At 38.2% G+C, this 16,756-nt stretch overlaps 1 protein-coding gene across 1 annotated transcript; it reads left to right on the plus strand.

The window, feature by feature from the left end:
* The first annotated feature begins 835 nt into the window (after positions 1–835).
* On the plus strand, positions 836–9,752 carry bmp5 (bone morphogenetic protein 5). The gene is made up of 7 exons (XM_075484088.1): positions 836–1,745; positions 4,084–4,276; positions 7,322–7,470; positions 7,838–8,035; positions 8,344–8,420; positions 8,520–8,630; positions 8,778–9,752. The coding sequence occupies exons 1-7, from the start codon at positions 1,247–1,249 to the stop codon at positions 8,925–8,927; spliced, it is 1,377 nt and encodes a 458-aa protein (XP_075340203.1). The 5' UTR covers positions 836–1,246; the 3' UTR covers positions 8,928–9,752.
* Positions 9,753–16,756: the final 7,004 nt, after the last annotated feature.

The following is a 16,756-nucleotide window of genomic DNA, read 5'->3' on the forward strand; positions in this document are numbered from 1 at the left end:
TGGCGGTAACGTCTCGGCTGAAGGATCTCTCAGACAGACCAATACTGTTTCCCCATTTGGGATAGTAGCCATCCATCCCAATCGCATGAAAAACTCAGTTTTTAAGGAACTGTTCTTCCTCCTTTTTCTTTTCTTTTTCTTTTTCTTTTTTTTTTGGGGGGGGGGGGCTTTCAAACATATTAATTATATGACGCTCCTCTGAGAGGGGATTTTTCTGATTTAGGGTTATTTGCTTCAAATTGAATGTTCTAAAATAAAACTGATTTCTTTCTCTTTTTCCTAATTTATTAAATTAGATTAAATTAGTATACAGATCTGCAATGCGAGTAGCCTACAGTTTGTAATGTTTGATTATCTTTATGCCATTTTAATGTCCTCGTGTCTGTAACTGTATTGGAATTATGAACACAGACTGATATAGTCTCCTTTCATGTGTTGCACATTTCTAGCTTTTGCGTTTGTCTCTGTAACGCCATCCATATATAAGTAAAATTACACAAAGATGAAAGCAGGATCCTCGTTGTTGTCTGCAAATGCAGCTGGAGCCCTCTCCTGTAAACACGCGGACTTCAATAACTTGAGGTGATTAAAAGGCTCTGTCATTATTCTTTCACTCGTTAAGACCGGCTCTCGGATTTCAAGTGTCTCCTTTTACACTCCTGGGCAGCCGCATTCATCATGGGACCGGGCTGAAGTTTTATTGCGACCGCTAGAGGAGGATGCAAAAATAAAAGTTGAGTGTGGGATGGACCCAAAGGGCAACTAGTCCCAATACACATTCTCTGAGACAAAAAAGAAGAAAAAAAAAGAAAAAGAAAACGAGCCGGGGCATGAGTCGAGTCCTTCTCTCTCCTCACTTTTGACAGTTCACCACATTTCATCCACTTGGAAACTCCGAGTAATCCCTCAACGTCCTGGGCGTACCTACGTATTTTTTCATGACAGAGGAGTAAGGTGAGGGAAGGGGTCACAGCTCCATAAATACTTGGTGTGGCGGGGACTCTGGATGGACTCTTGGAGGAGTAAAAACGGCCGAAGAAACCTCGCACATAGAAGAGGAGCGGCGATTGTCCTACAAGCTGGTACCCCCTTTACAGACAGACAGAGCGCTCAAAAGCCAAGTTACCACCGTTTAACCTGTTAATATGGAAAGTCTATGACTCCTTATTTGCAGACTTTTAAATAATTATCCTCACAGTTTGCAATGTAGTTCACCTTCGCATCTTGAAGTGAGCTATTTGTCACGATGACAGCGCTTACACCTATGAACCGTGCACTTCTTGGACTTGCGTGGAGCTGTTTGAGTTTTCTCTCCTGCGCTCAATGCGGTTTGAGTGACAACCATGTGCACTCCAGTTTTATTTACAGGAGGTTGCGCAATCACGAACGCAAGGAGATCCAGAGAGAGATCCTCTCCATCCTGGGTTTGCCTCACCGTCCGAGGCCCTTCTCTCCCGGGAAGCAGGCGTTCTCCGCGCCGCTGTTCATGCTCGACCTTTACAACGCCATGGCCGTGGAAGAGGAGGAGGAGGAGGGGTTGCACCGGGGTGCAGGGAAGAGCCTCAGTGCCAAGACTCAGGGGCACTCCAGGAGAAGTTACTACAACCCCCAACATGCCGGCTACTCCCGCGTAGCGCAGCCCTACAGAGCGGCCCCACTGTTGGGCCACAGTCCAGCTCTCACCACGGCGCACGACACCAACTTTCTCAATGATGCAGATATGGTCATGAGTTTTGTCAATTTAGGTGAGTGTTATTAATGTGGGCAGATTTGCCAATCAAAATGAATAAATGAACGAATCAACGGAAATGAGATGCTGGTGATTCCCATCAATAGTTAGGCCAAGCAGGGTTGTTTTGACATCTACATCTCAAATTAATGAACTAGTTTTCTCTTAATTTCTATTACATCCATGGACATTGAAGTCATGGGTTTCAAATGGATTGACTTTATTATTTTGCTTGGAGAAAAAAAAAGAAAGAAAAAAGATTTGATCTATTAAGTTAGATTACATTCAAGAAGACATTCCAGCTCCATAGCCAGCTATAGATGTATAAATACATTACTTGGTCTGCTTGTTGTATTGCTGAAATTACACAGCCATGATAGGCTAACAGTAGGATTTTACACATGTAGATTATTATTAAACAACTAGAACTAAAACGGGTCCCATAAAAAAAGAAAAAAGAATCATGCTTTAGTTTTGCATTAACTCCCTCCTTGACTAATGTCTCAGAAAAGTATACATAAAATGTAAATAATGGGATATTTTCACACATCCATCACTATCAGCGCACTAAGGGGTAACTCTAGCCTTGTGTGTGAAATGCTTTTGTATTCTCCCGAATCAAGCCCAACATTGTGATCTGAACAATTTGTGCTGCTTTCCATTAAAATAGCTGCCGATCTGTATAATGATTGCATTTGTTCGGTAGCTGCGACCCCTTAACCCAGCAGTTCAGAGCAGCTTATCAGATGACTGTCTGACCTTGAGAAAATTGGTCTCAATTATTTCCTGTTGTTAAAAGGGGAGTGATATTGATGGATGCCTATATGTGAGTCTCTGTCGCTTAAAGAAAGCAGCCGCCTCGTTTGTCAACTTCTGTTATTTCAAGCATTTAATGTTCTATGAGGAGAGCAAAATATTAGTCACATGGCAAGATACCAAAACGTGGAAAATGGATGATTGAAAATATTCAAAACATACTTCATAACCAACATACTCTAACACAGTGTTGTGTGTATTGTGTGTTTTTGAGGATGTTATTCTCTAAAATATTGACTAAAGCATGTGAAAGTAAATTTGTGTAACGTTGGTCGAAACGATAAACCCTCACCTTGGTCTGAGCCCATCTGTTTCCAATTACAACTATACCAGAGCATGTACACTGTCAGCCTTGAAAGCTCTGTTCCACTTCTGGGGACTGTCAGCGAAGGGCTCAATGGGGCTCTGTCTTTATTACAGTACACTCAAATATAGCGACTGGCCTCAACTGTTTTAGAAACGTCTATGTGACCTTTCATTATGCAGTTTGATGTGTTTACTGTAACCATTTGAACTTTCAAAATATTGATAAGAAGTCAGTCGCTTAAAACGCCAGTAACTTTCACAAATAGGACTGAAGACATGGCATTAAAGCACCAGTTATTTGACAATTATAACACAGTCCTGGTAAAACAGGCTGAATTTAATTAATGCGCAACAGAACAAGAATGCATGCGACTCTTGGTGGGGAGTAAAAGTCAGTATTATTGAATCTTTAGCAATTTGAAAGTTAAAAGCTCTTTGCTCTCAGTGGCACTTCTGCTTCAGATTACAGCCTGTGGCTAACTTAATGGAACACACTCAGTGGGTAGAAGACAGCCCTGACCTCTGACCTGTTTGTGCTAAGTAACCACAGGCGTTCTCTCTCGATAAAATATCAGGGAAATGCACTGCGTGATATCACCACCAATCGCAGAGCATCCGTTGACCTCAGCCGCATGCTTCTTTTCTGCTACCAAGGTAGGGTGTGAGACGGTTCACATCACTCATTTTTGCGTGCTCATCATCTTTGATGAAAAATAAATAAATAAATTCAACCCCCCCTGAAAAAAAGATGCTTTATCTATTTTATTAGGGAAAATTACATGCAAATATCTAACATAATTTAAATACTCTGTAGGGACTTTACCAGAGGTCAGTAGGAGGTCAGAAATGAGGTCATGGTAGACGCTCACATGGTGTTGGAGAATCCTGTCTGGTCTTTTCTCTCACTTGAGGAGCAGACGAAAGTGTCTTTAATTGAAATCAGCCTGTTTTTCTTAACTGACAGCCCATTCATCATGGCCAGAGAATGCAGTACTGCACACAGTAGAGGGCCTGTCTGGGAACTGCTACCTGTATTCAGCTGACTGATTTAATGAACTGGAAAGTGCTTTTGTTGGTAGTCAAAATGTTTGGATTGGAACCTGAATGTAAAAGAAGATGTGATAGATGATTCCTTTTCTGTGCTGGCTTTCTCTTTTGAACTCATATTTCATATGTATAGATTTGTTGCCGGTAGAAAATTAAGTTAATCGTAAAATATTTTCTTTTCCCAGTGGAGAAAGATAAAGATTTTTCTCACCAAAGAAGACACTACAAGGAGTTCCGTTTTGATCTGACTCAGATCCCAGATGGAGAGGCGGTGACTGCCGCAGAGTTTCGGATCTATAAGGACCGCAGTCATGTGCGCTACAATAATATCACTCTGAAGGTTACGATATATCAAGTCATCAGGGAATATCAAAACAAGTAAGTGGCAAATCAACCAAAATCCCACATTTTAGACAGTGGTGGATTGTAAATAGCTGCTTTTTTTTTTTTTTTTTTACAAGTACTGTTCTATTTACAAAAGATTTTTTAAGTTTTCTGCTGCTTTGTGCTTTCACACTAAATAATTTCAGCTAAGAATATTGTAATTTTTTGACATTTTAAACTCGAGGCGACGTATAGAAAAAAAATAAACATTTCCCAGCATTTTATCAACCGACCTAAACCTACAAATGCCGCTTATGTCTCTGCAACAAATCAGTAATTATAGTTCAGCGACTTAACATAACCTTTTGGCAGGGGCCAAATAAGACACTTATACTTGATGATTTGAATATATATATTGATGCTTGATAGTGCCACTACCACTGATTAAAGGATATTTCACAGACTTTAGAGGTTATACATTTTCAAAAAGAACTTGTAATTTAAAGTTGACCCGGCTGATCCTTGACATTTGAGAGAAAATGAATTCGGCATTGAATAATGACTCTTATAGACATTTTAAATAAAAGAAATGTAGCAAAGGATCTCCATCAAGTCAGCTCTCCACTATTTGATAGTGTGAGAAACACAGTGATGACAAGTCTTTTTTTCTGTTTGAAAGTGCAAACTGGCGTATATTCATAAAAAGTAGTCAGTACCTCACTGTGATAATAGCAAGACTGCCTTGGTGTGTTCAGTCTTATTAAGTATTAAAGAATGGCAAGTACTCCCATCAGTCATTGTCCTTTCATTGTTAAGACTCTCCACTTCTAACAAACGTCCTTCTATCTGAAACTCTGCTCTCCTTCATTGTCACCATGTCTGCCTTACAAATATAGTTCTCGGATAAAGAGAACTCCATTAGCAAGTTGGCCACTTATGTTGCCTGGAAGGTCCATCAGTTATCACTCGTCTTGTGTTGCCTGCCAAGCTGGCTGTGTCCCAGCTGAAACTACGAGGGCCCATATTAGGGGCAAAGGGGCTCCCTTGGGTGCTCCCATGATCACTGACCACCTGCCTGCCTTAACAATATTCCGGAAGTTTAAAGCATGACATAGCTGAATACACAGGGGTGTACTTAAAAGTGGGCCCACATTAGCTTGCCAAAAATGTGTGTGGGTGATTGAAGGAAAGATATGGCCCTCTTGGGCTTTGAAAAGGTCTAAGTCAATGGACTCTGCCATCTTAAAGGGGGAGTGTGCTCAGTTCATGTTTTCACACATGTTTTCACCAAGAACAAGGCATTTGAATTAGTGTTCACAAAAAGGAACAAGTCATCTTAACGTCATCTTAACTGAGTGCTATTCCTTTGCCAAGCCGTACGCTTCTGTGCTTCCTTCGACCTTATCAGACTGAATGCTGCCTATACAAAAACTGCAAATGCAAATTCACCACTGCCAATGATTTTCAGCTGGCTTACTCTACAAAATCCATATGTAAACTCACTCATGGATAAGAAAATTGTTGCCATTTTGTAGGGATATCAGATGGGGTTTAAGATTCTGACAAAGTTTTTAATAGCAATCTTGCTAAGTCAAGCCAAGCAAAAAACTCTGGCTGCACCTCTCTCCCCCCACGTCATGACTTTAAAAGACTTAACCCTGACTTTGTCAGGGTTAAGTCGAGGTTGCAGTCATTGTTAAAGAAGAAACTTACTGCACAGTTATATGACTGTGAAATTGGAGAGTTTATTTAAACAAATTTGGATCCATCTTACCAGGGTCCTATCTACGCCACCTCAGTCCTCTATGAGCACACATTTATCACTTATAACCCCAGGGAAAACAGTTCAGCTCTTTCAGCGTCCTATTGTGCACTACATAGGATTTCAAAACATAGGATTCTTTCCCATTTGTTCTTTGTGCGCCATATAATCCTGCAAGAGCTAGAGTACTTTAGCTTTAGCTTAAATACTAAGCCCTTTTGAATATTATTTTCTCTTGTAAAAAAACATAATGATTTCATTTATTTTGTTTTATTTTTTAGAAACCTGCATTGTTTGCCAACGGTTGTGTTTTTTACTGACTTTACTGGCACATTGCAAACTGTCATTCTTGTGCACACGTGTAGGCAAAAATGTGAAATTATATTGTTTTAAACTTTTAAATTCTGTCTGATGTTAACCTGATCTCACTTAACAACATTAGACTCACTCTTAATCCTAAACAGGTACTGAACTTTGCAACTGAAAAAGGAAGAAAATTGCTTGTACAGATAAGTGATATATAAACCCAATTTACAACATATTTGCCAAAGAAGTGTATTGTCATCTCTATCTTTTCATAAGAACTAGCTCTCACTCTCACTCTTTGGAAACGTACCTCTGAACCGCAGATTAAGGTGTGGGATAAACATTTTTCCTCCTAAATATGGCCATAGAATTAGTGATCTTTCATTGAAACAAATCAAATTACAACACAAACTAAGTTATAAACTGTCTCTCCAAAATTAAGCTCAGCTGTGTATCCCTCATAATTATTAATCTGGAGATTTATTTTACCCATAATAAACACACGAACAGTTCCTGAACTATTGGGGCCACATGGAAAACCTCAGTTGTCTACAACCAGCACCATGTAACCACAAAAACCTAACAGCTGCTGCCTTATATCCGATCTACCACTTGAAAGGAATCCAACGCAAATTGCAAAGCAGAGCTTTTTCAAGCTAGGGTTGATTGATGCCTTGTGTCAAGCTTACGCTAAAAATACACAAAATCTGATGTACATGATTCATAAGTCTTGTCAAATTTTGTCCATCAAAAAGCTGAAGTCTTGGCTCCTATTTTTTACCACGAAACTATGCAGTTTGTCATAAGTCACAGACTTATAATAGCTGAAATGCTGTCTTTTCAGGTCCAGCAAACAAAAATAGTTTGATAAGTCTTACTTGACATACTTCAGGATATATTTCGTTTCAAATCGATAACGATGGTGAGGTGATGAAACTACCATAATCATCCTTATTTATTCAGTCTAACTGATTAAGTTTTCTTTGTGTATTTAACACAGATTTAGTTTTTCTCTTTTCTCTTACTTTCAGAGATGCAGAAACATTCTTACTTGACTCCAAAAAGGTCCAGGCATCCGATGGGGGCTGGCTAGTATTTGACATAACAGCCACCAGTAACCACTGGGTGATGAACCCACAGCAGAACCTGGGCCTGCAGCTCTGTGTGGAAACTATTGATGGCAAGTGAAGTTTTCCTTTCGATGAACTGTGTTCTTCATTTGAACTGTCCCCAGGTTTATTTCAGACTCTTTCACTGTGTAAACAATAAGTTAGTAAAAAAGTTTTTAAAAAGTTCATATTTCAAGACAATCCACAGTGACTGCATTTGAGATCAAAATAAACGTTTTTAGAAAATTGCTTAAATTAATTTTTTCAGACAAATGATCCCACCAATGAATAGATTTAAATTCACAAAGTAAGGTTAATGGTTTTATGTAGTTTTTGTATTTTGAGGTGAGACTCACAATGAAACTGGCCATAAATATTACCGAATCAGCCGTTTTCTCGTTGTTGTGAAGGCTTTATTTACTTTGTGTTTTCTTAAAGGACGAAGTATCAACATGAAATCTGCTGGAATAATCGGGAGGAACGGGCCCCAGTCCAAACAGCCGTTCCTGGTTGCTTTCTTTAAGGCTAGTGGGGTGTTGCTTCGCTCTGTCAGAGCTGCTGGTGGGAAAAAGAAGAACCACAACCGCAATAAATCTAACAATCAACAAGAATCATCAAGGCCACCGAAAACTGGAGGTTTGTGCACTTATGATGCAGTTCAGATGTTAATCATATTTAGATTATTAATATTTCTTTTACCACGTATATGAGCCCACATCGTTCACAGTTTTGTATGTATTCATTCCAATCCATACATTAAGTGTATTGAATTGAAATAACATTTGTGTGAGTAGTGTATTTCAATACTCAAAATGACTGAGAGACCACATCACATGGTTATTTAAAAAAACAATTGACACTCGAGCCCATTCATTGGTGAATTATTGTACAATGTAATTGTGTAATGTGTCATTTCTGTTTTAATGAATTAGCTTATTTTTCAGAATATAACACCAGTGAACAGAAGCAAGCCTGCAAGAAGCATGAGCTTTATGTCAGCTTCCGAGACTTAGGCTGGCAGGTAACACACAATTATTTGACATTTCTTACGAAAAAAGTTTATAGAACTAACACTTGGTGGTCAGGCTGGCGTTAGCTAACTGTTGTCCTTTTTCTTAAGGATTGGATCATTGCACCAGAGGGCTATGCAGCGTTTTACTGTGATGGTGAATGCTCGTTTCCACTCAATGCACACATGAATGCAACAAACCATGCAATTGTGCAAACCCTGGTGAGTGCTCTTTAGATTGTATTGCGCATGCACGTGGCAGTGAAATCATATTATTGGCTAATAATGTCCTTACCATTTCAAATTCATTTGAAACTTAATGCTGTTGCACCTCTCTTAAACCTACTATGCGTATGCTCTCATTTATAGGTCCATTTAATGTTTCCTGACAATGTGCCAAAGCCCTGCTGCGCCCCAACCAAGCTCAATGCAATATCAGTACTTTACTTTGATGACAGCTCAAACGTCATCCTGAAAAAATACAGAAATATGGTAGTCAGATCTTGTGGGTGCCATTAGTTGGGAGGCAGGTTAATTTATGCAATCTGATATGGGAATCGCTGGAAAACACATCTGCTGCAGGTGTGATGTGATGTACAGTATTATGTATATATATCGTTTTATTACTTAATTTATTCTCCTTTTTTAAAATAGCACTGAATATTTTGATATTTAAATGTTTAGGACGAAATTTTGATTTTACTTTATATTAGTTATCATTTTATTTCTGTGTCCTTTGGCATATACTCTGGTTTGTATGATGACTTTTATGAGTAAACTGTTCACTGGAGATATAATGACTGCTTCCCCTTTTGCTTGTTTATCTTTCTCTCCATTGTTAAACTGTGTTGTATATACTTAAGGAATTATACTTGTTGGTGAGTATGTAATGTGCTTTACTTCTTTGCTGAGTTTTGTATTAGTTCATACCCATATTGGATCATTCATAGATGATTAACACATGCAGAATAATGTCATGAAATACAGGACCACACGTTAACTTTATCAACAAGGGAGTCCTCAGTGTGATGCTGTTAGAATGAACATCGCAAGTTGAAGTTTTAGAAGCATTGGAAGTTGAACTGAATCACTGCGGAGAAAAAAAGGATGTGTGTGTTCTCTATTTTAGACCAAACTGCCTGGAACTATTTTCAATCCATCAGCGTCTTCACAAGTTTTTTTTTTTTTTTTTAATATTTCTCATATTTGAGTGTGTGTAATTTTGCAGTAAAATATGTATAATGTTGAGTGTTCGTTTATGAAAGCTCTATAAATTATGAACTGTCTAACAATGTTTGTGTAAGTCTCTTCCATTAGCACTGTTCATCATTTCTCCTTATCATAGCTACAGACATCTTTGCTCCACAGTAAATCTAGCTGATGTTTGGGAAGCATATCTTAATGTAGAGTGTTGTGTATTTCAATAAATGTACCTTTTGACAGCTCTTACCCGTTGCTTTGATATAATATGATTTCAGAGTTTTTCTTGTTCCATTTTTAAACCTAAACTATACGTATGTTTGAACCCCCCTCCACCATGTAAGTCCTCCAGCCTTTTCAAATACATCTTGTCCTTTTGTATTTCTGTTTGGAGCTCTGCGGATGTTTTGCATTCTGTTGCCGGACTACGGTCTCAGATTTATAAATGTTTAGCAAGCGTGATATAAACTGTTGACGTGCTCCCAGGGAGTGGTAATACTAGTGGTACAGTGCAAACAGTAAAGCAATGCTGTGACCTCCATACCAAACCCCAGAGTTTGATGATCACGGTTCAGTTCTGCTTACTTGCATTCTGTAAGATCAAATTTTTTATTTTGCCATCTGTTTAAGCTAAAAAAATCACCCTTGAGAATGAAACAGTGGCCCTGAACAAAACAGAGGGAGAGTTGTTGCTTCCATCTCATTCAGCATAAGCACAACCCCCAAAGGAGTGCAAAAGATGTCCTATATCCAGAAGAGTACTCTGATTACAGAGGGATTTCAATGGTCTTGGAAATGTAGGGATTAGGTTAAGGATACATTTTTATTTACACAACTGTGTTGACCTTCAGTGAACACAGGATATGTACTGTTACACCTTTTTCTACCCCCTCCTTCCCAATTTTTTAACTTTTTTTTTCTGACATGGCAGAACATTGAGTGACTGTATTTCACTTAATTAAAAGCAGTGGCTGGCCAGCCCAGATGTTATGTGGGCTCCATCGAAAGGAGTGTTGACATTCGGTGAATAGAAGAGGCCACCTGCTAACTTAACTCTTGGCTTGAGGGGTGATTTGCATTCCTGTGGCCTGTTGCCTGGCATGATTACTCCTCACACTTAACAATCCCATCTACTGTTTAATATTATGGATTCTTTCCAATTCAGCTACATTTCTACCTCGTCAAAAACGCAGGAGCCGCAATGAATGAGCTTCTATTTAAGTTCACCAAAACGACACAACCCTCTCGACAGCAACCTCCTGACCACATGAAAAAGAGAGAGAAAGAGTCACAAATGCCATACTCAGGGAGATTAATATAGTGGCCCCTACTCCTCTGAGACCCCTGTGGTAAAAAAAAAGCCTGCAATGAGTCAGAGGTGCCTTGACATTCATCTGAAGAGCACATCTAGTCGCCACTTCTGAAATATGCTGGAAAAAGGTCACAACCCCCGATTGTTTACTTTTTTTTAAAGGGTTTCTTGTGAATTATTCATGCACCGTGCCCTTTGGTGTATACTATATGTCACAACACACTGTTGACTTCACGTAAATACAGTTGTGTAATGTCAGGATGTGTTTCCAGGTGCTTATATCAAGTTTCCCCCTCCTTTTTTTTCAACAAACGCGTTGTTCTCTTTCCTTGATTGGAAAACCAGACATGTCCCTGTCAGCATCTGCTAAGAACATGTGCTTTTATTCAGCAAATGCGATATATTCATTAAGGATAGATTGTCCTGAAGCTCTTACCAGACTGGATCTGGCTGTGTGTCAAAAGTCATAAACGTTGACAATTCCGGTAATTTTATTGTCATCTAAACACGGCTAACAGGTAGCACATTGAGAAATACTGCAAAGGAAAAACAAAACACAGATATAACACGCCACTGATCTCATCAGAACACCGATGGAGATGGTGTCTGTGCCTGGGGCCACTCAGAGATGTCCTGAACAATATGAGAATCACAGATTAAATCCAACAAGATACGTTTATTTGTATTTAGTTCTGGCTTAAAAAAAATAAAAATAAAAATCACTATCAGAAAAAATGCCTTAGTCATCCATATCAAAATCCAGCTCTGGACGCAAGACTATAAGCAGAATTTTCATGATTTATAAAGAAGAAAGATTATAAGGGTGTAGGAGGATTGAAGAGGAATTTATTTCAAGACTACACAGATATATATTTTGCTTCACCATTAAATCTCTTTAAGACTTCTTAAACACTTCCTTTGATTTCTAACACTTATTTGTAGCGTGTTTTGAATTATTTTAAGATGTTCATTTTGCAAACAAGTGTTCCGAATCAAAACATTTGTAATGAAAATTAAATATAGTTGGCAGTCTATAAAAGAAATGTCGTATTTTACATGAATATATCCATTAGCTGTGAAACTCAACATTTGCCCACAGTCTTAGCAGAGTAATTTTTCTTGGTTCGATGACTAATGATAATTCTAACTGAATATCAACAAATTTGGTCAACCAACATGTACTGTCAGCCGTGATACAGGCAGCTTAGATTATTGACGAGATGCCATTTCTGATAATATTTTGCACAGACAAATATGGTTTCTCTAAATATCAGTTATTGTTCATTTAGTTTAGTCGGTCCATGTTTCATCGATTTTTCCTGTGTTAACCAGGAGTCCTTTTCTTTCCGTGGCTTGGAGTTTATTTTCAAAGTGTCACCTTGCAGTCCATCCACAAGGCAAGTGAAATTGTATCTAATAAAAATGTTGTGCAGTTTACCTAATTCATCTCCCCACATATGGTTCTCCTTATTCCGATTCTGTGGGTGGGCTATGACTTCCATACAGCTCAATCAGTCCCTCTTGAAAAGGAGACCATATGGGTCACATTTTTACATGTTGTTTGGTATGACAAGGCTGCAGCAAGACTAGTGAGGAATGTGTCCTCACAGAGGGGCGACACAGAAACGCTGTTATGTTTGCTTGTTATTCACATATGCACATTAGCTTCCCGAGCAAGAGAAGAGAGAGTTTGGGGTTCTCAGAGTTACAACAGACTGTTTGTGAACTCAACTGTCACTTCACATTAACATTAGAGTTGGTACCTGTGTCTTCAACAGTGTTCTTTTAATTTGTCACTAATGTTGCTTTAAAATATATTAAGTCAGACATGCATTCCTCAGTCAATCTTATAAAAATAATTTAATTTCATCAGCTTACTTTGTTTAACTCTACCAAATGAATGTACACACAGTTGTTGTTTATCCGCCGTCTTATTTTCTCATACATCCAGCTTTTGTGAAACATATTTTCCATGACAATCCATAAAGCATGAGCCTTTTATGATTCTTTTATAGTCTTTTTTGTCTACGCAATAAAAGTTTCTTACATGAAATGCTGACAATGCCTGATCTTTTGTTGCACATCTACAGAGCAATTTACATCAAAGAACACAAAAAATTAAGAAAGAGGTTCAAAGGTAAAATACAAACCAGAGAGGATACCCAGGATATTAATGTTTCTGAAGCCAAAGATGCATCTATACTGTAGTCATGCTCAATTACTGTATCACCAAGCTTTAAAACCAGTGTTTTATATGCTTCTGAAAACGTGGTACCACAGTTTATCAATGGTAAAGGACAAATCTGGGCACAATTATGAACAAAAGATAGCAAGATTGCAAAAAAAAAATTTAATAAGGCAGCAAAGACACATTTAAAACACATTTAAGACCTTAATTAAGATGCTGGATGCTCAAAGTTAAACAATCAAACATAAGACAGTAGCACAGGTATACGTTTTCTTGAAGGAACCTCTTGATTCAATAAATTTTTCTTAGTATTTGAAAACTTAATGTGTGTCCAACTATTTAAACATTGAGAGCAATTACTCTTTACTTTTATTATTTAGATGCCACTCAAATATGTTCTCAAGTAGTACATCTGTCATGTTTTTGGGTTAAACCTTTTCACCGTTATATTTCTCATTAGATTAAATACACAATCTATTTCCTAAAGAAGGATGTAAAGAAATTCTGTCTTTCATAAACCCCAGTTATTCCATTTTTGGAGGAAAAATAAGTTTGACTTTACCAGGTTACTGTTTTTCTGTGCTGATCTTGCTACTGGTATCGATTTATCGTTGAAGGCACACAAAGATGTCAACAGCTACGACTTAACCTGGTTCATGTGTATTCTGGCAGCTGTAAATTTCACGGTGAAATTCAATTTCTTCCACCACGGATAATAATACACTGAAGGAAATCTCTGTACTTTATGATCCAGGTGGAGCCATAATCCAGCCATGAAGTCCTCCGTGGTACAATGTTGAAATCTGCACGGCAAATATCTGGCTGCCTGAAAACATCTGCTCGAATACATCTGTGACAAAGTGTTGTTAACTGGTTCCTTTCTGAAGTATGGATGATGTGATTATTTAAGAGCAAATCGATAATCAACTGGTTGAGATTACCGTGCATTTGACCACACACCCTATTTAACAAGGACTATTGTTCACTGTTATGCCCAGGGGAACCCTTTTACTTTAGGGTGCATTTGCAGAGGAGAAGAAAGCGTGTTTTATGAAACAGAATGATGATCAACAGTCCTCAATATGATCATGTTTGGACTCTAACTTAACACATCGATCAGAAGGTTTTGAGCCATGGGGAGCTCAGTGCTGTGATGACTGTAGAGATAATCTTTAACACACATGCTGTCTCTAAGGGGAGCTGTGGAAAGCTGGCTCAGTTGCTGGCCTTCCTGGAGATACTGTAGGATAGGTTTCCATTTTGATAACGACTATACATTTTTTTTTAAGTCTTTTTTTTTGTGGTTCATATCTAGAATGATCATGATGAAACAGAGCAGCGACACATAAATAATCTTGTTTCAGTTATATATTGTTACATGGTCTGTTATTGTAGGACCGAGATAATTTTAACAGTATGCCCTGTCTTCCCTGAGGACAATGTCATGATTATTACTTTCAAGGTGATAATAATGTGCAATTCTCTCAGCACCGGGAGTCTTGTGTTGCTACAGCCCAGTTAAATCCATGATGTTGAAATTGAAGACGGATGAAGGATGAAAACTGATTTAATCTGGTTCCTGTTTTCATTTTTTCCCCTTCGTTTTCTTTATATATCTGAGCGCTTACATCCTCTTTCAAGCCATGCCGAAACCTGTAATTTATAAAGTACTGTTTTTCACATCTGTTTCTTTCTTAGTACAAAAAGGAAAACAGCCACTCATGTCATGTGCAACCTTTTTCAAGTTTAGAAACATATGAGATATTTGCAATGCTGGAGTTTTTGTATTTTGAGACAATCATCTCTTGCTTGGTCGACAACATTTGTTTAAAATATACTGTTCTGAGGAGGTGCTTCTGAACCAACACATCCCTTTTCCTGTCAGGCCATGCCTGGTTGTTTAATCTACATGTTCCTTTAGAGTTTAATCATCAGGTCGTATATTTGCTTCTTTATGTTAGTGACCCAGGGATTAGACTGAATTTCCATTGTCTTTTATTCAACTTCTCTTTGGATAACTGAAGAAACTGGATTTCTGGGCAATGAAATTCAAGGTTTGGAATGAGGCAAACTGATTCATGCTGATTAATACTGATACAAAATTTTAATTGGTTGTCAAATGCTTAGCTCTGGCTCAGAGATTCCCAAAGTTTCCCTTGAACCCTTGAAAAAAGCAAGAGGGAATTAGCTGAAGTGTAATCTTATGTTATTTAGCGTCCCCCCCCTGTTTCTTGCAGATGTCAGGTGAACTGTTCTAATAGTAGGCTTTGTAAAATGTCAATGTCTTCCCATACTTACATACCATCTTAAACTTTAAAGACTCTACACACCTGCATCACATTGATTCCTTAAAGGAAGAAAAGCCCTAAAGGGCAGTTCTTTTACATGACCCTCTGCAGATGTTTTCTGTCAAGATAAACCACAGTTTCTGAGTTTCCTTGAAAGAAGAAAACGTAAAATGTCAGTTAGGTTTCAGTGACAAATATAGTTACCACAGACTGCAAAGAGACACCGAGAGAGTGACTTTTTCTTGATGAGTCCAACTACTCTTTCCCCTAAGAGTTATAACATAAACAAATGATGGACTTAGTAATAACAACAGACTTATCTACATTAATTAGAGATCTTTTGAAGAAAAGTTATTTATTTATAGATATTCTACAGTTTACATTCTATGTGCTTTGGTAGAAAACCTATGATGAAAATAATTTCCACTAAGTAAGTCCTGTTTTTGTTATTTTAAACCTCCAGTTTATGTGAACAACAAGTCTGCACTTATGTGAAAATAATTTAAAGGGTTACAAACCTTAAACTATGTCATGAGATTCAATAAACCTTTGGAAGCCTGTGTAATGTCAAGAGAAAACTAAATGCGCTTTTATTTTATGGACATACTCTGGACTGAAGTCATTCGGTGATGTAGCACATTATTTTTCCGCACCTGAGGAGCACGAATAAGTGACCAGAGGCAATACGACAAAAGGGATTCTAAAATTTAGGGGTGGCAACTGATAGACATCAACCTTGAAGTCACCGACAAAAAAAAAGGCTTTTTCAAGGCTGATCATATGAGTTGCCCTCCTCCCCTGAGAGAGAGGTAGAGGTCTCTCATCACAGTGTAGTTTAGTGTGGCGAGCTGGTTGAATGCGAGGACTTCATTAGGCCCCCTCTATTGTTAACATCTGGGTTCAGAATGTCTCTTTCTCTGGTAAATGTTGCTCTGCCTTAACAAGGGATTTTATTACACCATGCAGTTGACATTGGCAGCAGTGGCACGTCTGGCAATGGAAACCCCTCAACGGCTTAGGTCACAGGAGATCAATCTAAGCAGGCTGTTTCCCTGAAGTCTTCAGTTTTCAGCAGAACAGAGAGAAGAACGTGCATTTAATCTTGTTGAATCAAGATCAACATGTATCAGCTGTAGATCACATGGTTTTGAATGCTTTAAAAATGAAGAACATAGTTAGCTCATAATAATCAACAGATTTACTTTTGAGGTTTTTTTTTCTGTTCCTTATATTTCCTTCTGTTGGCTGCATATATTTTCTTCAACCTAAACGTTTTCCTTGAACACGTAGCAAGAATTTCCCAAATTGCTCCATTTTGCCACTTTGCTTGACACAATATCCTCACTCCCAGTCTCCACCC

The sequence above is a fragment of the Odontesthes bonariensis genome, chromosome 2 (assembly GCF_027942865.1).
Source record: "Odontesthes bonariensis isolate fOdoBon6 chromosome 2, fOdoBon6.hap1, whole genome shotgun sequence".
NCBI lineage: Eukaryota > Metazoa > Chordata > Actinopteri > Atheriniformes > Atherinopsidae > Odontesthes > Odontesthes bonariensis.